The sequence below is a fragment of the Cotesia glomerata genome, linkage group LG5 (assembly GCF_020080835.1).
Source record: "Cotesia glomerata isolate CgM1 linkage group LG5, MPM_Cglom_v2.3, whole genome shotgun sequence".
Taxonomy (NCBI): domain Eukaryota; kingdom Metazoa; phylum Arthropoda; class Insecta; order Hymenoptera; family Braconidae; genus Cotesia; species Cotesia glomerata.
Genome location: NC_058162.1, coordinates 8,440,936 through 8,465,313, shown reverse-complemented (window position 1 = coordinate 8,465,313; position 24,378 = coordinate 8,440,936). Strand labels below are relative to the sequence as shown.

Below are 24,378 nucleotides of genomic sequence, written 5' to 3'. Positions count from 1 at the left end.
ATCAATTTAAAATTTGAGATTCTTTGTGAGGCTTGAAAAATTGCGTCAAATGCTGCCAACCGCGTGAAAATCGGTTTATTCATTCAAAAGTTATTGCGGTTTAAAAATTCAAAAAATAGTGTCATCAAATCCCTATCAGACTTTTGAGCTCGAAGAGCTCAAAAGCATAGGAAAACAATCTCTTTGAGCTTGGAGAGCTCAAAATAACCCATAAATTGTATTTTTGTGTTCGAAGAGCTCAAAAACGCCATTGGTGCAATTTTAAGCGCCTAAGTATGGAATTAGCGGGAAGTTGCAGGGATGGCCTTCAGGGTCAACCGTTTTTTTAATTTTTTATTTGTTAATTATAAACTTCAATTTTTTTGGTAAGAATTATTTTTAATTTGTCATGACAGAATAAAAAATTGCATATCTCTCTCAATTTTCACTCTTATACGATCAACCCCTATTTTTAAATCCCGATTTTAATTGTTTTTAATCCATCCACAGATCCGCAATAAGGTTGCAAGATGGCAATCAAATATTATAATCGTAGTACGATAAATTCTTATTCAGAGTTTATAATTTCAAGTTCCTTTCATTATGATTTTTTTTTAAATTCAATTTGATCTCCCGAAGCCGGTCTCCTGTCTTACTCACTATACATTTTTCAGCCATGTTTTTTTGGTTTTATTTGTGTATCAATCGTAGCAGTGACTGTTATACTTATTATTTTAATTTTTCTGTGCAACTCTTATGTTAATTTTACTGTCATCGTAAATTTATTATTAATTTCCAGTGCAATAATTATTTATTTACAATTTATTAATCTGACAACAACAGTTTTAACTCTCAGTTAATTAAGTGATCTCATGTAAATAAACGCGTGTTGTAAGTTCCCGCCAACAACGGCCATTACCGTACCTGTATATATTGTACTTAACATTTTTTGGAAATAGTTTTAAATCAAAACGAAAACGTGTACGTGGTTAATAAATATACCTGTTTTATTATTGTGAAAGGTAAGTCAAATAATAAGCAAATGAATACAACACAATATTAAGTCACTGTTTTCTACTAATACACTGATAAAAGGATTTATTAACTATTAATAATTTATTTAATTTATTAAATTTAAATTAATATTTTTTAACATTCAATAAATATTTATTTGGGAAGGAAGTACATTTATTTATTGTTAATAAGTATTTATTAATAGTTAACAAATATTTATTGCACAAATATCTATGGTATATTCAAACAAATATTTATAATTAATCAATAAATATTTTGTTTAGTGAATTTGTTTTGCTTGCGCTGTCATATGATATGAAGATTGCTTATGAACAAAAATCATCTTTACAGATTTTTTATACTTATATAAGTCATTTATACATTAAAAACGTTAATTTATTTTGTGAATTGAATTATTATCATGTATTTCAGCTATAGAGTTATAAAATGTGTTTAAAGAAATTGCTAATATTGCTTTTTATATTAACTAAATATTTGTTGACAGTTAACAAATATTCATTAACCATTAATAAATATTTATTAACAATTTGTAAATTGTACTTAATAAATTTGACTGTTCATAAATATTTATTAAATCCTATGATGTTAAAAAATCATTTATTAACAGTTGATAAAGCTTATCAAATATAAACAAATTTTTTTACCCGTTTCAGTTTGTTAACTTCATTTATTTATATGTTCTACGTACAGTCAGCAATGCCAAAAAAGCGCAAAGGGGCCAATTTGAGTTGTCGAACGAGCAGTTCCAGAGCCATGCGAGATTTAAGAGCACGAAGATCAAACGAACAAATTCAAGAAGACAATGCAAATTTGCGTGCGAGAGTGTCGCAGTTACGTGAACAACGATCACAAGAGGCACGAGATGAACGAAATCAACAAAGACAACTAGAACGAAGACAAACTCGCAGACTCATAGTCGACAGACATAGAGAAATTGACCAACAACGCCAACAAGTTCATCGAGCATTTACGTCAAATTCATTTCTTCGACTAGCATTCCAGTACGAGCCTGATGTTGAATGTTATGCTCATTCCAAAGTGGTTATTGGTACTTTGGAAAAGGAATGCCCGCATTGTCATGCACTTAAATTCAAAAATGAGCCACTTGGGATGTGTTGCTCATCAGGAAAAGTACAACTAACCGAAATTGAAACACCACCTGAGCCATTGCACGGTTTACTTATTGGTACTGATCCAGATTCTAGCCTATTCCTGAAGTCAATTCGCACATTCAATTTGTAACGGGGTGGTTAGCCCTGTCCAATTGGTCACCCCTTTCCTCTTTGAAAAGGGCGCCACTGGGATTTTATACTCGGTGTCCCAGAAACCGGGGAGCATGAGAAGGAAAGATCGGGTCGTGAGAAGTTGAGAAAGGCTGTAAAAGTAATGCTGAGAAACAATTATTAACAATTAACAATTCAATTATTTGTTTAATATAAACAATTTAATTCTAACAAAATTTCTTAAAATATTGCCCTTAAAATTAACCTATCAATCACTAAATTTGAGAACCTCTCACCTACGCAGGCACTTGCCAAAACTTACAACTAAATATCATTAAATTCTTTTAAACATAGATCATTACGCATTTATCTTCTTAATTTTTTAACTCAACATAGACCATTACGCATCTATCTTCTTAATTTCCTAATTCAACATAGACCATTACGCATCTATCTTCAATTTCTAATTCAATCATAGACCATTACGCATCTATCCTTAATTTCCTAATTCAATCATAGACCATTACGCATCTAGATTCTTAATTTCTTAATTTAATCATAGACCATTACGCATCTAGATTCTTAATTTCTTAAGCCCTCGTCCAACTGATGGAATAACAAACAACATATTTTACCCAATAAAAACTTCTTAATTATTCAATTATCTGAACTAATTTCACATAAACAACCTCGTCGACCTGACGGAATACCATATAATACCATAATTACCTAACTTCCATATAAAATCGTCCACCGACGCTAACTTCATTCTATAGAGTTCTCTGCTTTATTCATACATCTTAATTACCAATAAAATTGAATCTCAAAACTTCGCATTTTCCAAAATTACCAAAATTACGCCTAACAATTACTTAACACAAAATTCCGACCTTCGATTTTAATTCTTAATCCTCCTTAAATAAATTCTAAGCGATATTTCTTAATTAAATTCTGTCTCGAAAATTCCTAACTAAAATTAATTTATTATAGCCAACAGGCCTATAATAAATTACTAATAAATTCTTTACCAATAAATTAACAATTTATCCATTAAATATAAAAGTTCAGCGACAAAACTAACTACTTGACCTTGACAATAAAACTAAAGTACGAATTCTTTAATATAAAAATGACCGCTTGAGAAATTAAATTTAATTATTTCAGCCTCTTAATTAAATCAATAATCAAATCTGGTCTACAATAATCGAAAATACCTGGAGACTCAATTATTGTTTTATTCAACGACGACTGATACTCCGATACAACTTGGCGGGCTTAGCTGCTTGGCGTCTTGTCGTCTTGAACCAGGGTGCGGCAGGGTTGTCCAATTCCAAAAATGCCCCGATAACTTCCTCTGCAGTTGCTCTTTATTCTCGACGTCCAAATTTGCACTCTATTGACTTAAACTGATCTCAACAAGGTCACTGATTCACAAGGGCAAAAGGCCACTGGCTTCCAGAAGGGAAAAAGCCTCCATGTCCCTCCTGTCGGCTCTTTTATAACCCTCCAACTCCGGCTCTCGAACTTTCCTATTGTTATGCCCCGCTTTATTTTACGGGGACTGTAGTGGGGACTTTCGATTAGCATGCCCGGTGACAAGTCGAAACTACTTGTCAAAAATCGAAAGGTAAGGGAAAGCCCTGACCTACCGTGCGTTAATTAAGTGGTCGATAATGACCCCGGGAAGTTCGATTTTCCCTGTTACAAATTCATGTTTCCAAATGACATCGTTTGGAGCAACAGAAATAGTTAGCTATGTTGCAGCAAACGGTCAACAATTTAATTCCACGTTTAAAATCAAAGGCCAAGTTTATCACAAAGTGGGCTCATTGCTGCCAATGCCAAACGAATCTCATAAATTTTTACAAATATACTTTATGGGTGGCGAGGACTCCGAACGTACACTCGCCAATCGAGTGGATGCACGTTGCGACTTCCATAATCTTAATTCACCTTTTGCCAGGCGTATCGTCAGTGAGCTAGACGCTCTGTTAAATGAGCACAATGAATTATTAAAATTTTTCAAAGCACACATGCGCAAGCTACAAAGTGACAATCACGCTATTGTCATCAATCCTGATAGAACACCAGCTGGAGAGCATGTACGTAGATTCAACGCACCTGTTGTTGAAGACGTTGCTGGAATCATGGTTGGCGACCGTACAGCTACGCGACAAATCGTGATTCGAAGAAGAAAAATGATCTTCAGTTCATCAGTGATACCCATCGTTCATATGACGCTCTCCAATATCCACTAATTTTCTGGAAGGGACAAGATGGATATTGTGTAAACATTAAACAACGAGATCCCGTAACAGGTAATTCTTTCATTATTAACAACATAATTATTAAAGAATAAATCTTCAATTAATTTAAATATATATTATTACAGGAGCTGAAACAAATAAGAACGTTAGCTCGAAGGATTTTTATTCATATCGTTTGATGATTAGACGCAGCCGAGACAACATCATTTTACGATGTCGTGAGCTTTGCCAACAATTTATGGTCGACATGTATGTGAAGATAGTGAGTGTACGACTAAGATACTTGCGATATAATCAACAGAAGCTGCGTGCGGAAGAATATATTCACTTGCGAGATGCTATTGCGAATAACGCTGACACTGCCGAAATTGGTAACTCTGTTATCTTACCATCATCGTACATAGATAGTCCACGTCACATGCAAGAATACATACAGGATGCTATGACTTTCGTGCGTGAATATGGACGACCGTGTCTTTTTATTACTTTTAAATGTAATCCAAAATGGCCGGAAATTACATCGTTACTATTACCAGGACAACATGCAATACATCGTCATGACATTACAGCACGTGTGTTTAAACAAAAATTAAAGTCTTTAATCAACTTTATTACCAAATTGCATGTATTTGGCCCCACACGTTGTTGGATGTATTCAGTTGAGTGGCAAAAGCGTGGATTACCTCATGCTCACATTTTAATTTGGTTGGTCGACAAAATACGACAAAATACTGATGACATCGATAGTTTGATTTCTGCAGAGATTCCAGATCCATCTACTGATCAATTACTATTTGATATTGTTACTACAAACATGATTCATGGTCCGTGCGGAAATCTGAATCCTTCATCATCTTGCATGGTGGACGGAAAATGTACAAAGCGTTTTCCTAAAGATTTTACTAACGATACGGTCACACACGTTGACGGATATCCAATATATCGTCGAAGAAGTACCGAAAATGGCGGACAATCTTTCGTTAAAACTATCAACAAGGCAGACATCGACATTGATAATCGTTGGGTGGTACCATATTCACCTTTGCTGAGCAAAACATTCGATGCTCCTATTAATGTTGAGTTATGCAGTTCGGTGAAGAGTATCATGTATATTTGCAAGTATATGCATAAAGGAAGTGATATGGCTGTATTTAGGGTTGAAAATACTAATGTTCATTCTCCTCCAGTGAATGAAAATGATGAAATTACGATTTACCAAATTGGCAGGTATATCAGTTCCAATGAAGCTGTCTGGCGCATTTTCGGTTTCCCAATTCATGAACGGGATCCAGCAGTTATCCATTTAGCTGTCCATCTTGAAAACGGCCAGCGCGTATATTTCACCAACGATACAGCGCTTGATCGTGCTATAAATCCACCAAAAACTACGCTCACCGAATTTTTTGAACTGTGCAATCGTGCGGATGCTTTTGGTGCCTTCGCACAAACACTGCACTATTCTGAAGTTCCACGGTATTTTACATGGACTCAGTCGAAACAATGGATGCCCCGTAAGAAAGGGATACCAGTTGATCCGTGCCCCGGTTTATTCAAATCAAATAATTTGCGTCGTGTATATCCAGTCAATCCAAGGCAAACTGAGTGCTTTTATCTGCGACTATTGTTAGTTAATGTCACCGGACCATTGTCATTTCAAGATATACGGAAGGTAGATGGACAACAGTATCCTACGTATAAAGATGCATGCCTTGCTCTAGGCTTGCTAGAAGAAGACAACCATTGGGACAGTATGCTTGCTGAAGCAGCATTAAACTGCACAGGAAAACAAATTCGTCTACTATTTTCTATAGTATTGACTACATGTTTCCCGGCCCGAGCACAAATGTTGTGGGATAATCACAAAGATTCAATAACTGATGATATATTGTATCGACATCGTACAAGGTGCAACGATCTAGTAATATCATCCAGTGATGCAATGTACAATGAAGCATTAATTGCTATCGAGGATCTTTGCATTGCTATTGCGAATTTACCAATCAGTCATTTCGGTATGAGCTCACCGAATCGAAGTGCATCTGATTTACTCAACACAGATATGAATCGTGAACTACAGTACGATACTGTAGAAATGGCAAGCATTGTTAGTCGCAATGTTCCACTACTAAATGATGAACAAAAAATTATCTACGACCGCATCATGCTGGCAGTTTCGGCAGGACAAGAACGATTCTTTTTTTTAGATGCACCAGGCGGAACTGGCAAAACATTCCTTATTTCGCTACTTCTTGCCGAAATACGATCAAAAAATGGCATCGATTGGCCGTTGCATCTTCTGGCATTGCAGCTACTTTATTAGATGGAGGCAGAACAGCTCATTCAGCATTTAAGCTGCCGTTGAACATTCAAAATAATCCAGATGCAGTGTGCAACATAAAAAAACAATCGTCTATGGCCACAGTGATGAAACAATGTAAAATTATTATCTGGGATGAATGCACTGTGGCACACAAACATTCGCTTGAGGCATTGGATAGGACATTAAAGGATATAAAAAACAACGATAAACTATTTGGCGGCACTTTGTTACTCCTTTCAGGTGATTTCAGACAAACACTTCCTGTTATTCCACGTTAAACGTGGGCTGATGAAATTAACGCTTGCTTAAAATCATCGCGACTATGGCGTAATGTTGAAAAAGTACAACTTACGGTGAACATGCGCGTTCGAATGCTTCAGGATTCATCCGCCGAAACATTCTCTAAACAACTGTTAGATATTGGCGATGGGAAAGTTGCTGTACATGAAAATACTGGATGCATAAAATTACAGACGAACTTCTGCACATTCATCGACTTGCAAAATACTCTTATCGATCACATATTTCCCGACGTACACACACAATATGAAAATCATAAGTGGCTGGCAGAAAGAGCGATCTTGGCAGCTAAAAATGTGGACGTCAATGGGTTAAATTTAAAAATACAACAGCTGTTGCCTGGGGACTTGGTGTCATACAAATCTATCGATGCAGTTTGCGATACCAACCAGATTGTGAATTATCCAATTGAGTTTTTAAATTCATTGGATTTGCCAGGCATGCCACCACATCATTTACAATTAAAGGTTGGATCTCCGATTATTCTGCTTCGTAACTTGAACCCACCACAGCTATGTAATGGCACACGATTAGTCATTAAAAAATTAATGAAAAACGTTATTGAAGCCATCATCTTGAATGGCAAGTTTCAAGGCGAGAATGTGTTGCTGCCACGAATCCCTATGATTCCCACAGATGTGCCAATTGAATTCAAACGCACTCAATTCCTAATTAGATTGGCATTCGCTATGACGATCAATAAGTCACAAGGACAAACATTGTCTGTATGTGGCTTAGATTTGGAAACACCGTGCTTTTCTCACGGACAACTATATGTAGGATGTTCTCGCGTGGGAAAACCATCCAGTTTGTTTGTGTTGGCTAAAGACGGACTAACCAAGAATATTGTACACTCTATTGCGCTGAGAGATTAATTTTTTTTTTTTTCAACTGCCATAATTGATAGTAAAAATATGAATAATTATTTTTGATGTTTAAATAGCTATCAAGGATTGTAATTTAAAATATATTCGTTACTTTAATAAAGATAATTTATTAACCTAAATAAAACATACTTTTATTGTTTATAACGCTTTCGATTATAAATATATCCCCGCACACTTACATAAGATAGTTCTTTTCATTGAATTAAAAAAATGTTTTCTTGAAATAACATACATGGCAAAACAACGTTTGCCGGGTCAGCTAGTAATATATATATATATATATATATATATATATATATATATATATATATATATATATATATATATATATATATATATATATATATATATATATATATATATATATTAGACTGGGCCAAAAACTGACTATTTTTTTTTCTATCGATACTGTGAAAATATCATTCATGATGATAAAAAAATTATTGTGCAAGTTTGAGTCCTTAATAATAATATTAAGGGGTGTATCGTTACGACTATTGATTTTTCAACAGTAATCGCATTTTTACTCAAAATTCGTTAATTATCAATCTGAAAAATTTTAGCGATATGTATTCTTATAGGAAATTAAATTTCCTAAAAAGTTATCTTTGTAAATTACTGTAAAACAAGCCGTTTCCTTGTAATCATGCCTTAAACAAAGATTTATTTTTCAATTTTGCGTTTCAATTTTGGATTTTGTAGCTACCAGAAATATCAATATTTTTACAATTTAAAATACTTATTTTCAAAGGAAATTTAATGCTCTACAAAAAGGTCTCTTAACATTTTTGATTAAATTCACTCCTTTCAAAGTTATTCGACGTTGAAGTTAAATTCAAAAATAATTTATCGTTTTCGCGTTACACATGATTTTTCCTTTTGATTGAAAAATTTATGACTTTAATATTGAGAATAATTTTTTTTTGTTGGAAGACTAAATTTTTTTATAAAATCATAATTTACCAATGTATTATTTTGCTTTTTAACGATTAATTATCGACATAAATTCATTTTTACTGTATTTAACTAACTCCAATAGTAAAATAAATTCGGTCCCTTTATTATAAATTATTTATTTGTATAGGTATATATTTTTTCTATAAACTTACACTTTTAAACTTCCGTTTTTAGCCCTCTTGTTGTTTTGTCCTTTTTAATGTCAACGAGAATTTAATTTTACTCTCCCTCCACGATTACATTTGTAAGTGTTTATTAGCGAAGTCGACCACCTGAAAATGACCTTGAAAGTTTCACGTTACAGCGCTGCGAGTTATCGTGAGCTTTTCCGTAATCTGTTACCGAAGCTGAAAACATAGCCTTCCTTTCTCCCACCACCTTGCTTCTATTATTGCGCTTTTCAAAAAGGGAATACTATCCGTGTATAATAACTTTGATTTCCTTTGATCGGAAAATGACCTTGATTGTTATACGCTACAGCGCTGCCTTTCTTCACGCCAAAGCGCTGCGAGGTATCGTGAGCTTTTCCGTAATCTATTACTGAAGCTGAAAATATAGCCTTTCTTCGATCCCCGCCACCTGCTTTTTATCATTGCATTGTTCAAAAAAATGAATACTCTTTGTGCATAATTACTTTGATTCTATTCTTCATTGTGCAAAGTAACTTAAACGTTGTCAACGCAAATTTGAGTTTTCATTAAGTATTTATTTATTGTTTGGTATATAATTTTCTTCTTTATTTCTTTAGATTGTTTAATTGTAATTGATAGTTTGAATTTATTTATGGTATCTAATTGTTTCAGTATTACAAATTAAGCGTTTAGTTAATTCTGTGTTTGTGAATTGTTTCATTACGTTACTTTGTAACGTTTAAGTTCGATTTGATAAAAACTCGCCACTATGTCATTGGAGAAAACTTATTTAATCGGTGTTCCTATTGAGAAAATTAATAACCGTAAGCTTCCGACTGTCAAAGAAGTTTTATCATTATTTTTTTATCAACATAAAGTTCTCAAATTAAAAATTTATGATAGTGCTTCAAAAACTGCTAGTGTCGTTCAAGACTGCTGGAATAATTTGCAGATTTCAACTTCTGGTTTTGCAACATTGTAAAGAAAATAATTAGTATTTTCAAAAAGTGGAAATATTTACTGTGCAATCGCAAAAAAATCACGTGCTCAAAAACAAAGAGAAAATAGCTTTGAAAAAAAACTCGAACAATTATTTGACATCGCTGGGAAGAATAGTTTAAAAGGTTTCGATAGAAATAATAATATTGATTTTCAAATTTAATGTCTTCAAATCTGCAAGAAAATAATAATAATATCTCAGACGAAAAACACGAAGAAATAATGGAAATAGAGGCGATAGGTACGTATTCATTAATAATAGTTTAATAAAGTCAAAATAACTATTTTGTACCGTGCTAATAATAAGTTACTATGTTCTAATGAATAAATACTTATCTAAATTATTATATTCAATAAATTTTTAAGTTTTACACAAAGTAAGAAAAAAATTCTTCAATAAAGAATCAATTTTCTCAACTGATGAAAATATATCTAAGAAAACTAAAATAATTTGATTCAAATCGAATTGTTTTAGGCCAATGAAAGTATTTCACGCTCGAAAAATCTCAGATTTTCCTAAAATTTATATGGCTGATGATATAATCTTTTTTTCTGTACAATTAACTTAAATTATGTTAAGATTGACAATTTTTATAACTTATTTTTTGCATATTTTCTACACAAAAATAATATTTTAGTAGTTAATTGCCTTGCAAACTTACACAATTGTGTAATTTTTATCATACTCTTACAAAAATTAAGGAAGTAAGAAAGAAATCAAGTATTCGGAGGATTTCCAACAGGCTGTAACTTGTGAAAAAATTATCGTACAGTAAATAAAAAAAGGAAATTGCAGCAAATTTTGATTAGGCAATTGATTTTTAAAAAACTACGAAAAGCCCTTTTTGTTGCTTTTAAATTCATGTAATGATTAAAAAAAATTTTTTTTTCAAAAAATCAATGGCTAATTCTTGTAGAAAATTCATCCAAGTTTTCAAAACCCATCTTGAATTTTCTTTACGATCATTGGTTGCTGAGGTATTGATAATCAAAGACAGAATGGTCTTTTTTCATTAAAACGCCGATATCTCAGCGAGAAATGCTCAAATCGAGGTTTTCAAACTAACAAATCGAAGCTCAATGAGCAAGATATCCAGTCCATATAGAGATTAAATCAAAAATTTTTCCAAATCCATAAGCTAAGAATAAAAACCAAAAAATTTCAAAAATTTTTATCTCGGTAGATTTCTTAAGATTAGGAATAAAAATTTTTGGAACTCAGATCCAAAAATAAAATACTGAGAGCTGCAATTTGCTTTTTTATTTGTTGTACGATAGTTTTTATAAGTTACAGACTGTTGAAAATACCCCAAATATTTTGATTTTTCTTGCTCCCTTATTTTTTGTAAGAAGTGTATTTTCTATTTAACAATGTCAAAATAATTTATATTTTTCAGAAGACACCTCTCGTGATTATAACAGTAATGATGATTGTGATGCTACAACATCTAGTCAGGAGTTGCAATCAAAGTCAGATTCATTTATGAGTCAAAATTCAAATGTGTCTAACTTTGAAACAGATTTTTTAACAGCAAAACGGACACCAAAAATTAATATTATGACGCCAGAATTAGCTGCTGCACTGGATCGTGGTAATGTAAGTAGCCGAAGCGCCACATATGTTTTGGCAGCTACTTTAAAAAGTGTGGGATTCGATACTCGGAATGTAAATTTGAGTTATAAAACTATTCAACGACAGCGTATAATTCATCGGAAAGAAATTGCTAAAGGCTTAAAAGAAGACTTAAAATTCAATGACAATTATGTGGTCCATTGGGATGGTAAACTGCTAAGTGATATTGTTGGGACAGAAACAGTAGATAGGCTTCCGGTGCTTTTAACATCGTCTGGCAGTGAACAGCTATTGGGTATTCCAAAAATTAATTCAGGATCTGGGATTGAGCAAGCTTTAGCTGTATACTCAACTATGGAGCAATGGGGTGTCAGTAATTACATAAAAGCGATATGCTTTGATACTGCAGCAACCAATACGGGTAAATTTTAATTATTAGTCTTATTTACTTGAAAAAAGCTCAGATTTGAAAAAGTAGAGAAAAATTATACTTAAGATCTTTTCACAATTATTTTTTCAATATTCCAATTAAAACACCTCTACAAACCGACAAGTTGATTTTTTTGCCAAAAATAAAGTTTTCTGTGGTCAGATGATAATATTTAAAAATAAACTTTATTACAAAAATTAACTCCACTGATTGTTATATTTTCAGAATTTATGGAAGTAATATAGTTCAAAATAAAAAATCACTTGATTTGCCATTCATGTTTCTAATCAAATCTTTATCTTTCTAATCTATAGGAATTCATCATGGCGCTGGCGTAGAGCTTGAGAAAATTCTGAAACGAAAGCTTATATGGTTACCCTGTCGTCATCATGTAATTGAACTTGTCATAAAAGGCGTTTTGAAGCTTACTGGCCAGTACAATCAGGTCCGAACGTTCCATTTTTAATCGATTTAAAATCGGTTGGAATAAAATCAACACATCCAAATATAACGCTGGCATCAACGATAAGATAGTGGCTAATATACTATTAAACAAAAAGATGAACTATTAAGTTTTCTCGAGAATTATTCGCAGGTATATTTTGAGTTGTTATTTGAGTTGTAAAAGTACACAGAAAAAACTTTTTGGTCAAAGAAAATTTTCATTTTAGGCAAGATAGTGTTCTTTTTAATAATTTTCTTAATTCAAGTTGACCACGTTTTGTGTACACAATTTAAAATCTCCAGTTCTCATGTAAAGATATTACCTTTCAATAATAACAGAAATGATCATATTTTTTGCAGAAATTTCTTCCAAGAAATGACTATCGAGAATTTTTGGAGTTATCATCTATTTTCTTGGGAGCTACGCCAAAGGATAATTACACTTTTAAATGTCCGGGAGCAATGAGTCATGCTCGTTGGATGTCGAAGGCGATTTATTGTTTGAAAATATTTATTTTTCGAACAGAGTTTAAGATTACACCTAAAGAGTTAAATAATCTTCGTCATATTTGTATTTTCATAGTTACAACTTATATAAAAGCTTGGTTTACTTCATCCTCGGCAATTTTGGCTCCAAATAATGATTTGACTTTGATGCAACAATTGATATTATATAACAAAATAAACTCGACTGTATCGCAAGCTGCTCTCAAGAAAATGGTGAGACATTTATGGTATTTGAGTGATCAATTAGCCATAATGTCTCTATTTGATGATTCTATTGACCTGACTGTGAAGAAAAAAATGATTGAAAATCTAATAAATAATAAATCATCAAATACTAAAACCAGAAAATATGAAGTAGCAAGCGATTCAGATGAATTGCTAGAAAAAGATATCAGTGACTTCATTTCTGTAGAATCGCTCACCATATTCAAAGAATTTGATTTGCCGTATGATTTTATCGATGAAGACATAAGCAATTGGTCCAATAATGATAGTTTTCAAGAGTGTAAGGAATTTTTTGGAAAATTAGCTGTCGTCAATGATGTTGCAGAACGTGGTGTATCATTAATTGAAGATTACAATAAGTGTCTCACTAAAAACGAAGAACAACTTCAGTATTTGTTGTTAGCCGTTAGTGAACACCGGAAAAAATACCCAAATTGTAATAAAAGTAATTTGATTGAATAATTATTTTTTCAACTGATCATTTGCCATGATTTGATAACAATTAAAGAATTTTTTTTGTAAAATATAAATTATAAGTGAAAATAAAATGATTTTTTATCTCTTTTATTGATTTAATTTGTTTTGACTTATTATTCAATTTTTTTTCTGTAAGTAAAAGTATGTCACTAGGCAAATAAATAATTTATAATAAAGGGACCGAATTTATTTTACTATTGGAGTTAGTTAAATACAGTAAAAATGAATTTATGTCGATAATTAATCGTTAAAAAGCAAAATAATACATTGGTAAATTATGATTTTATAAAAAAAATTTAGTCTTCCAACAAAAAAAAATTATTCTCAATATTAAAGTCATAAATTTTTCAATCAAAAGGAAAAAATCATGTGTAACGCGAAAAAAACGATAAATTATTTTTGAATTTAACTTCAACGTCGAATAACTTTGAAAGGAGTGAATTTAATCAAAAATGTTAAGAGACCTTTTTTGTAGAGCATTAAATTTCCTTTGAAAATAAGTATTTTAAATTGTAAAAATATTGATATTTCTGGTAGCTACAAAAATCCAAAATTGAAACGCAAAATTGAAAAAATAAATCTTTGTTTAAGGCATGATTACAAGGAAACGGCTTGTTTTACAGTAATTTACAAAAGATAACTTTTTTAGGAAATTTAATTTCCTATAAGAATACATATCGCTAAAATTTTTCAGATTGATAATTAACGAATTTTGAGTAAAAATGCGATTACTGTTGAAAAATCAATAGTCGTAACGATACACCCCTTAATATTATTATTAAGGACTCAAACTTGCACAATAATTTTTTATCATCATGAATGATATTTTCACAGTATCGATAGAAAAAAAAATAGTCAGTTTTTGGCCCAGTCTAATATATATATATATATATATATATATATATATATATATATATATATATATATATATATATATATATATATATATATATATATATATATATATATATATATATATATATTATATAAATAAATATATATATTAGGGTGATTCAAAAAAACTTTTTAATTTTTTTTTTAACTCTTATCCTCTCAAATGTTTCTATTTGATATAAAAAAAATCCTCACCAAAGATGAGCCCTATAGCTCAATTCTAAGGGAACGCTTTTTTTATTTTAGTTTCCCATTTAATTCACATGGGAAAAATTCTTTTTTGTTTTAATTAAATTTACACATAATTTACGCAGTTTTTTACAAAAAACGATTTTATATTCTTAAAGTAGAGTTTTTGAGCTTTACAAAACTCTAAGACAAAGTATGATTATCTCTACAAAAAGACTAGTTACAACCATTTAAAAATGACTAAATTTCGAAATTTAAAGAAATAGTTGGCAATTGGGTCATTCCATGTCAAATCGACAAATCGTTGAAATCAATCTCTTTCGGATAAGACAAATTTTGGTCAGAAGTTTTCGTTTATCATAAAACGAAGTTCTGCCAAAGGAAAAACAATAAAAAATTTCTTTCAAAAGATATGCAAATTCAAGATTTCACAATTTTTTCAGTTTTTTAATTTTTTTTTTGTAATATCTCGAACGCTATTGTAGATACAGGAATGGCCTTTTGTTGGTTTAAAAGGGGATACTTAGGGTTATTGAAAAAAAATATTTTAGAAAAAAATTTTCAAAAATGCCAAATTTGTCAAATACAATTCATTCCTCATCGAATGTTGATACGTTCAGTAGTTATGGTGTGATTGACGGTCTACGAAAACCCATTTTCATCATATATATATACTAGCCGTTTCCCGCCCGCTTCGCTGGGCGAATTAAAATAGGAAATAAATAAAATTTTATGTTTCATTATTATTTTTATCTTCCCGCTAAGAAAATTGAAAATTTTCAAAAATCGGGAAGTTATTGTTTTTACCCCGTTTTTCGAAAATCGAGTTTTCATCAGATCTCGACGTTTTGAGGTCCTAGGAAGCTTTCCTGACTATTTCCGCGGTGATGTCACCGTGTCTATGTGTGTGTGTGTGTGTGTGTGTGTGTGTGTGTGTGTGTGTGTGTGTGTGTGTGTGTGTGTGTGTGTGTGTGTATGTAAATCTCTCATAACTTTTGAACGGCTCGATCGATTTCATCGCGGTTGGTGCCATTCAAAAGGGCTTGACCAAACTTAGATTTCGAATACAATTTGGACCGATTCGAACCAGTAGATTTTGAGAAATCTCAAAAAAACTATAAAATAAACTTTTTTTAAATGTGGTTTTTTTTGGAATTACTTTTAAACGGCTTTACTGATCAATTCCAAAAACTAATCAGCTTTTAACATAAAAAAACCACGTCGATCGCCGCTAGCCCGGTAAAAATCGGTTGATTCGTTCGTGAGTTATCGTTGTCGAAAAAAAAACGAAAAAAATGTTTTTTAAGAATTACTTCGAAATCCCTTGTTTGATCAATTCAAACTTAAAGGTTCTTTATGAGGCTTGAAAAACTGCGTCGAATGCCACTAACCATGTAGAAATCGGTTTATTCATTCAAAAGTTATTGCAGTTTTAAAATTTAAGAAATAGTGTTTTATTAAACTTTTACCAGATAGTAAAAGTTCGGTAGTAAGTGCAATTTTGAGTGCTTAAATATGAAATTAGCGGGAAGTTGCAGGGATGGCCTTTAGGGTCAACCGTTTTTCTAATTTTTTTTTTATTTTTGTATTAACATAAATATGCCCCGTGGATAGAACTGTAAGCATCGATATTGTTTAGACTTGCACAAATTTCAAATTCCATTGAATTAACTTGTATCTTTCATCCATGTGATTTTTCTAGCTAATATTCATTGTAACTTTCAATGTGGAATCATTATCACAATTCTGTGGCTTTCTTCCAAAAATTGATAATAATTGACACGAAGAAAAAAATTTGAAATGAGCATTGAAAGTGTTAGTTAAAACTTTGTCTTAACTATGACTTAAGTCATTGCAAGTGTCATATGTGAAGTTGAAATCTGTCTAGGTTCAAGTGCGACTAATTTTCTGTTAACTAAAATTTTCTCAGTGACATCAATTTTTATAGAAAATTAATTGTTCATGTTTTTTTATAAATTCTATTGAAATAAGTAACTAAATTTCTTTTCCACATCTCAAGTGCTTGGAAAATGCATTCATTTTAATCTGTTACATTTCCGCGATCCCGCAATAAAAGAATTCATCGGTTATGTGATCTGCAAAAGTAAAATGAATGTAAAATTCTTAGTCCATTGATTGGATAGCTACATGTAAAGTTAAGTTTTGGAAACCTCTCAATGACTTTTTCTCCACTGCCGAAGAGACGATTGTTGAAAGGAATACACGAATATCCCCACATAAACGAAGATCCCCACCAAATTCGGAGTCTATAGAAGTTACAGGTTGGAAATTAAAATTTTAGATTTTAACACCCACCCCCGCAATTCTTGGCGGAAGTAGACTTTATTGAAATCCATTTTGAGATAATATTTACATGAATAATCAAAGATTCCTACCATATTTAGAATTTTTAGAAGCTATATTTCGAAATTAAAATTTTTTATTGTTAACACCCACCCCCGCGAACCTTATTGGAGGTGATTCATTGTAAAATACGCTCTTAGATCATTTTTATATTACATATAGAAGACTCTCACTAAATTTGGAGTCTATAGGAGCTATAGCTTGGAAATTAAAAATTTTCATTGTTAACGCCCCCGCAATCGTCTTTGAGGTGGGATATCGTAAAATTTGTTCATAAATCATTTTTACATCACTTATAGAAAATTCCTACAAAATTTGGAGCCTGTAGGAGCTTCAGCTGGAAAATGAAAAATTTTAATTGTTAATACCCACCCCCGCAACCCCCTGTGGGGTGAGCTATCGTGAAAATCGTTCATAGACTATTTCTACATCTCTGACAGAAAATTTCTACCAAATTTGAAGTCTATAGGAGCTATAGTTTAAAAACGGGAATTGTTCATTGTTAACGCCCCCGCAATCCTCTTTGGGGGATGAATTTCTTAAAATCCGGTCTTAGTTGACCTCTACATAGCGAAAGTAATATTTCTACCACGTTTCACGTTTATAAGTCCTATGGTTCCCGAGATTTCGTGATGAGTGACTCTATAGATGGGAATCCTTCGATTACCATCGAAATTTTTAATTTTTTAGCGGACTTTTTAAAAATTTTCTTACCTACAAAACTTTCTCCTGACAATTCTGAAGATAACGAAAAAAAAATAGCCCAATCGGTCCAGCCGTTCTCAAGTAATTAAAAAAAAATTAATAAAATTTCTAATCTAAAAATAAAAATATTTATTTAATGCTGTAAGTTGGACGGCGAAGTTCATAAGAAAATTTTTTTTTCATCAGTTATTCCATAGGGTATAAGGGGGAGTAGGTGGGTGGGTACGTGGAAGTGTGTGAGTAGATTCTTAGCTGAATGTAAAAGAACATAATCCGTTTAATATACTCCGTTGAAATCCATGAAAACAAAAGAATCAAGAGAAAACGCTTGTCTTTTGTTTTTATTAGCGGGATAAATGTTCATAAAAGTAAAACAGCAATAAAAAAAATGAAGGAACGTTAGAATTCGAAAAATAAATAGCCATAAACCATCTAGGAAAAATTTCGCATCGAATGGTGGTAGTTTCATGTCGATACGATCAGTGGTTTAGGCGTGATTGAGCCTCAAACGAAGACCATTTTCATTATATATATATATATATATACAGGGTGTCCCAAAAGTCACGGACGCCATTGTAGCATCTGATGAAAAAAATAATTCTGAGACGAAAAGTTCTTAGCCATTTTTTAATTAGACGCATAGATAATTAATTATTAATTAAAGTAACGTCGCTTTATGTGTTAGAGAGAGAGCGTCAGTGTCCAGTAAAGTATGTGGCAAACAAAGACACAACTAACTGTATGACTAACTAGCTACTATAGCTAACGTAGTCACACACATTTACTTACACATTCACACGTGCAAGCGTCTTCGTTTGGAACGCACTTGACTGGACACTGGTGCTCTCTCTAACGCATAAAGGACATTATTTTAATTAATAGATAATTATCTATGCGTCTGATTAAAATGGCTAAGGACTTTTCGTCTCAGAATTATTTTGTTTATCAGATGCTACAATGGCGTCCGTTACTTCTGGGACACTCTGTATATATATATATATATATACATATATATATATATATATATATGGATCATTCCATGTCAAATCGACCAATAGTTGGAATTTGGTCACAAGTTTGCTTTTATCATAGTCAACTTGAATATAAGTATATATTTTATTTAATATAAAATTGGATACATGATATTTTCTTCTGTAATAATTAAAAATTTATTTCAATGTAAACGATAATCTCAATTATGCAGGGACTTGCGTAACGATAATGTATGCTCGATATATTTGCAAAGCTGTAATCCCCTCGGTGAGCATACGGTAATGATTTACAATCTAATGTTGTACTGCCATAAAATATGAGTGAGAAGATATAGTTGTGATCATATTTCACTGAGGAGTTACCTAGAAAATTTCAATTAAAATGGTCAATAACAGTCCTAATTACCCAACTATTTTTTGCAATTGATACTAAATAATCTACCTGTGATGATGTTTATGTTTCTCTCGAGTTAAGCACTTGGAATGGTCGGTGTCTTTGCTCAAACCTTGATCCAGCTCGTGATGTTGAACTGTATGTTTCTTTTTACATGGTTTATTCATTACATTTCTTAGCAGTCCACCGATCCCCGGTGAACTAAGATCCAAGTTCTCAGATGGTATTCCATGCTTCTTTTTACATGATTTCTTCATTACATGTCCTAGTCTTTCGCCTGTTCGTTGTGAACCTTTATCCGAGTTCTCCTGTGTGTTATCGTTCTTATCATTTGACGAAGTTTCCGTTGAATGTCCGGCATCACCGTTTGAACCTTGATCAGGAACTCTCTGCTTCTTTTTGCATGGTCTCCTCATTTTATGTCCGTCATGACCGTTTGAACCTTGATCAGGAACTCCCTGCTTCTTTTTGCATGGTCTCTTCATTTTATGTCCGTCATCACCATTTGAACCTTGATCAGGAATTCCCTGCTTCTTTTTGCATGGTCTCCTCATTTTATGGCCGTCATCACCGTCTGAACCTGGATCAAGAACTCCCTGCTTCTTTTTGCATGGTCTCCTCATTTTATGTACGTCATCACCATCTGAACCTTGATCAGGAACTCTCTGCTTCTTTTTGCATGGTGTCTTTATTTTATGTCCGTCATTATCATTTGAACCTTGATCAGAAACTCCCTGCTTCTTTTTGCATGGTCTCTTTATTTTATGTTCGTCATCACTGTCTGAACCTTGATCAGAAACTCCCTGCTTCTTTTTGCATGGTTTATTCATTACATGTTCCAGCATTTTGCATAAGCCTTGAGAACCGTGATGCGAATCCTGAGGTTGTATTTCATGCTTCTTTTCACATGGTTTCTTCATTAAATTTTCTAGCAATCCGTTCAAGCCTGGTGAATCTCGATGTGAGGTCCTGTTTGAATTTTTTATTGCATGTCCTTTGTTTCCGCCCGAAGTCCGATCTGAATCCTTATTTGGTTTGCTATGCTTTTTTTTATAAGTTTTTTTCATTAATTGTCCTAGCATTCCTGAGCCTTTCGAATCTTGATCTGATTTTTGGTATTTTTCTTTGTCTGATTTTTCATTTGAATTTTTTTGCTCACCTCCGTCTGAGTCACTTGAGTCCTCACTCGACTGTCTATTTTCCTCTTGTTTTTTTTTTTCGTCTCCACCCGAGTTATTACCGAAACTTCTATTTGATTTTGCGTAAAGATTCTGCGTCATCCTTTGAACAATTGGTGTTTTATTGTCATCATTTCCGTCAGACATCGTACCATCATTATAATCTACCGCTTTATTCGTGGCAGTATTGGTGATTCGTTTGACATAGATCTCTTTATCATCATCAACATTTCTTTCATCACTTAACACATTACTTGTAACTGCGCCATTACTATAACCGTTCTTTGAACCGCTGCTCTCATTTTCATTGCTTACCATAGCGTCAGCGGTGTTTTTATTCATCCCTTTTTCGTTAGTGGTGCTAGAAATGATGCTATTTTTGATTTTCCTTTGACCATTAACGATGCTGGCTTTACTTTCTGCAGAACTTTTAGCTGAGATTTTCTCGGCGGTGTCTCTTCGGCTTTTCACACCTACAGCGAGCACACCGACCACCATGGCCCCCGTCAGTAACACTGTCGCAAGCCGCATCTCGATTTTCTATCACGATTAATGATTAAAAATAGTTATTCAACAAAACTACTACATTATAATTTTCAGAATGTTTTTTAGTAACGATTACTTACCTCGACGAGCGTCTGCACCAAAATTATGAAAGCCCAGGACTGTTGTTCAATATTTTGGGCACCGTCTGACATTTATACAGCAAGTTACATTCTTGAAAAAACATTTACTGTTTATTATTTTAGTTATCGAAAATATTTCTTATGACGCTGTCAGTAAAGGTTATTTTATGTATTTTTGCAACTGTTGTTAAAGTATATAATTAATATAGGGGTCACCTTATCAGCACCAGAATAGCTGTTGTTCTTCTGTTCCGTGGGTCCCAACGAAATCATCGATTTTCATGTTATAATTATATTGAACTATAGATTTTTCTATCTTAAATGGAAAAATTAACCTTGGTTTGTTAATGATGAATGACAGCGTCAATTTTTTATTTATTCATACTTTTCGATTCATTACTCATCAGGGGCACTTTCTTGGAGTAAGGCAATGCGTATTATGTAAGTAAATAAATATATCATTCACGGATGAGTAAACATTTTCAAAAAGCAATTATTTTGTGCCAGCCTTTATCAAAATCATGCAGTTAATAAAGAATAATTTTATGTCGATTAATTATTATTAGGGGTGTACGAATATTTCGAACTTACGAATTATTCGTTCCAAATTGAATATTAATATTCGATTCGAAAATCGTATTCGAATTATTCGAAAGTTCCCGAATAATTCAAAAAATTTCGAATAATTCGAATTTTTACCGAGTTATTCGCAAATTATTATATTATTCGCAAATTTTTGAATATTTTGAATTAAAAGTTTGTTATGTTCGATATTCAAATATGAAATTAACAATTAATATACATTTTACTAGCTGGGTCATTCCATGTCAAATCGACCAATAGTTGGAATCGACCCCTTTCGATTTGGATGAATTTTGGTCAGAAGTTTTCTTTTATCATAAAACGAAGTTCTGCCAAAGAAAAAAAAATAAAAAAAATTTTTTCGAAAGATATGCAAATTCAAAATCTCGCGATTTTTCCAGTTTTTCAATTTTGTTTTTGCAATATCTCGAATGCTATTATAGATACAGGAATGGTCTTTCGTTTGTTTAAAAGGGGACACTTGGGGCTATTGAAAAAAAAATATTTTGGAAAAAAATTTTTAAAAATGCCAAATTTGTCAAATTTTGAAATTTTTGAAATCGTCAAAAATGAAGACTGCCATTAAAATTTTGGCTCAATTTTTTTTGTATGATACCTTGTAATGATTTTAAAAGATCCTGAAATTTTTGGATAGGGTTTTTTTTTTTTTTTTTTCAAAATATGAATTTTTAATTTAAAAAAAAAATTTTTTTTCGTTTTTTGCAACTTCCATAAAACGTAAACTTATGCAGATACATAATATTGTAATTTTGAGTATTTAAAAATAAAATGCACGACGTGAAAATATTAAATAATAAATTAATTTCAACTTTTACTCATTTTTTAGACATAATCTAAAAGTCAGGCTTAACGCATGATATAATTTTTTATTTTCTTAACGCATGATATATTTTGTCCATTTCTTCACTTCAATTACAGTTTTTAACCTCAAATAACTCAAACAGATATTAATTCTCTATAAAAATTAGAAATAATTTCATGAGAATATCAATTTTTTTTCGTTCTTTCGAATACTTATTTACTTACGAATTTCTGCACATTCATAGTGTTCAATCTCAAATTACAAATTATTTCCATGTTACTAAGACGACAAGTGGCGTCAACAACTTTAAATGAAGTAAAAAAAGGACAATTAACAAATTCTACCATGCGTTAAGGATGACTTATTTTAAGGATGCAAGATTATGTCTAAAAAATAAAAAAAAGTTGAAATTAATTTATTATTTGATATTTCCACGTCGTGCATTTTATTTTTAAATATTCAAAATTACAATATTATGTATCTGCATAAGTTATCGTTTTATAGAAGTTGCAAAAAACAAAAAAAAATTTTTTTTTTTAATTCAAAAATTCATATTTTTGAAAAAAAAACCCTGTATCCAAAAATTTCAGGATCTTTTAAGATGATTACAAGGTATACAAAAAAAATTGCGCCAAAATTTTAATAGCGGTCTTCATTTTTGACGATTTTCAAAAAATTCAAAAATTTGACAAATTTGGCATTTTTCAAAATTTTTTTGCAAAATATTTTTTTTCAATAGCCCTAAATTTCTCCTTTTAAACAAACGAAAGACCATTCCTGTATCTATAATTGACTTAAATTAATTTACTATGTATTGAAATTGCCATTTGGCTTATGCCTTGGCATTTATAAATAAACCAAATTCTAAAATTCTATAACAGCATTCGAGATATTGCAAAAACAAAATTGAAAAACTGGAAAAATCGCGAAATTTTAAATTTGCAATCTTTCGAAAAAATTTTTTTATTTTTTTCCTTTGGCAGAACTTCGTTTTATGATAAAAGAAAACTTCTGACCAAAATTCATCCAAATCGAAAGGGGTCGATTCCAACTATTGGTCGATTTGACATGGAATGACCCAGCTGTTACCTGTTCGATCCGCTGGGTGCTTTATAGAATTGCATTTTTGATCTAAACTTGGAATTTAATTGGATTATTGTATTGACTTGCACAGATTGAAAATTTCATCGAATTGGTATTCACCTTTTATCCATGTGATTATTCTAACTACTAGTCATTGTAACTCTTCAGCGACTGATTCACCGTCACCTTCGGCTCCGGTGTCTATTGCTTCGTCAGTCACGACGACAGCTTGACAGGTTTTCTCCGGTGTAGCACGGGAAATGCGCTGCAATGATGAGCGCCAATCTTCGTCCAGTTTCTAAAACCTTTGAAGGGCGTTAGCTACACTAGTCGTCTTGGACTTTATCTCCGTGTGAATGTTGACCTTTGATTGGACGAAATCATTCAACTCACTGGTCAGCTTTTCAAGGCGTTCGAGCACTTGCGACCGCTTTATTTCAGCGCTTGCGTCAACCGCTGCTTGTTAGGCATGTAGCCGGTTTCCACTCTTGTTTGTTTCCTATGGGTTACTCATACTTTTTTGATTTACCAGCGCATTATACGGAGTGGAGCAGGTTGTCATAACTAGGAACGGGTGTACCCTCGGAGATAGTACTCCCACCCTAGTTCCCTGAGGCCTAGTCGACACAGCCAGTCCCGGAATACACGGACGGACTAGACTCGCTCGGAGCGGTGAAGATTCCGATCTCTAGCACTCACTGCGTACTCGCTGATCAAGGCCCGAGTTGGCTGGCTCCTGATCTACTGCTGTAACTTACACCTCGGCAGAGCAAGCTCACATCAGCCGTGGTCCG

General features: G+C 32.4%; 2 protein-coding genes across 2 annotated transcripts; both read left to right on the top strand.

Moving 5' to 3' along the window:
• Window positions 1-4,751: 4,751 nt before the first annotated feature.
• Window positions 4,752-6,824, top strand: LOC123265355. Its single transcript, XM_044729078.1, has one exon. The coding sequence runs from the start codon at window positions 4,752-4,754 to the stop codon at window positions 6,822-6,824; it is 2,073 nt and encodes a 690-aa protein (XP_044585013.1).
• A 359-nt stretch (window positions 6,825-7,183) lies between these two features.
• On the top strand, window positions 7,184-7,999 carry LOC123265354 (ATP-dependent DNA helicase pif1-like). The gene has a single exon (XM_044729077.1). It carries the CDS (start codon window positions 7,184-7,186, stop codon window positions 7,997-7,999), a length of 816 nt encoding a protein of 271 aa, XP_044585012.1.
• The last annotated feature ends 16,379 nt before the right edge of the window (window positions 8,000-24,378 follow it).

Bases quoted from the DNA above. Each gene is read 5' to 3' on its own strand.
- LOC123265354 (XM_044729077.1), top strand. From the start codon at position 7,184: ATGCGCGTTCGAATGCTTCAGGATTCATCCGCCGAAACATTCTCTAAA.
- LOC123265355 (XM_044729078.1), top strand. From the start codon at position 4,752: ATGTATGTGAAGATAGTGAGTGTACGACTAAGATACTTGCGATATAAT.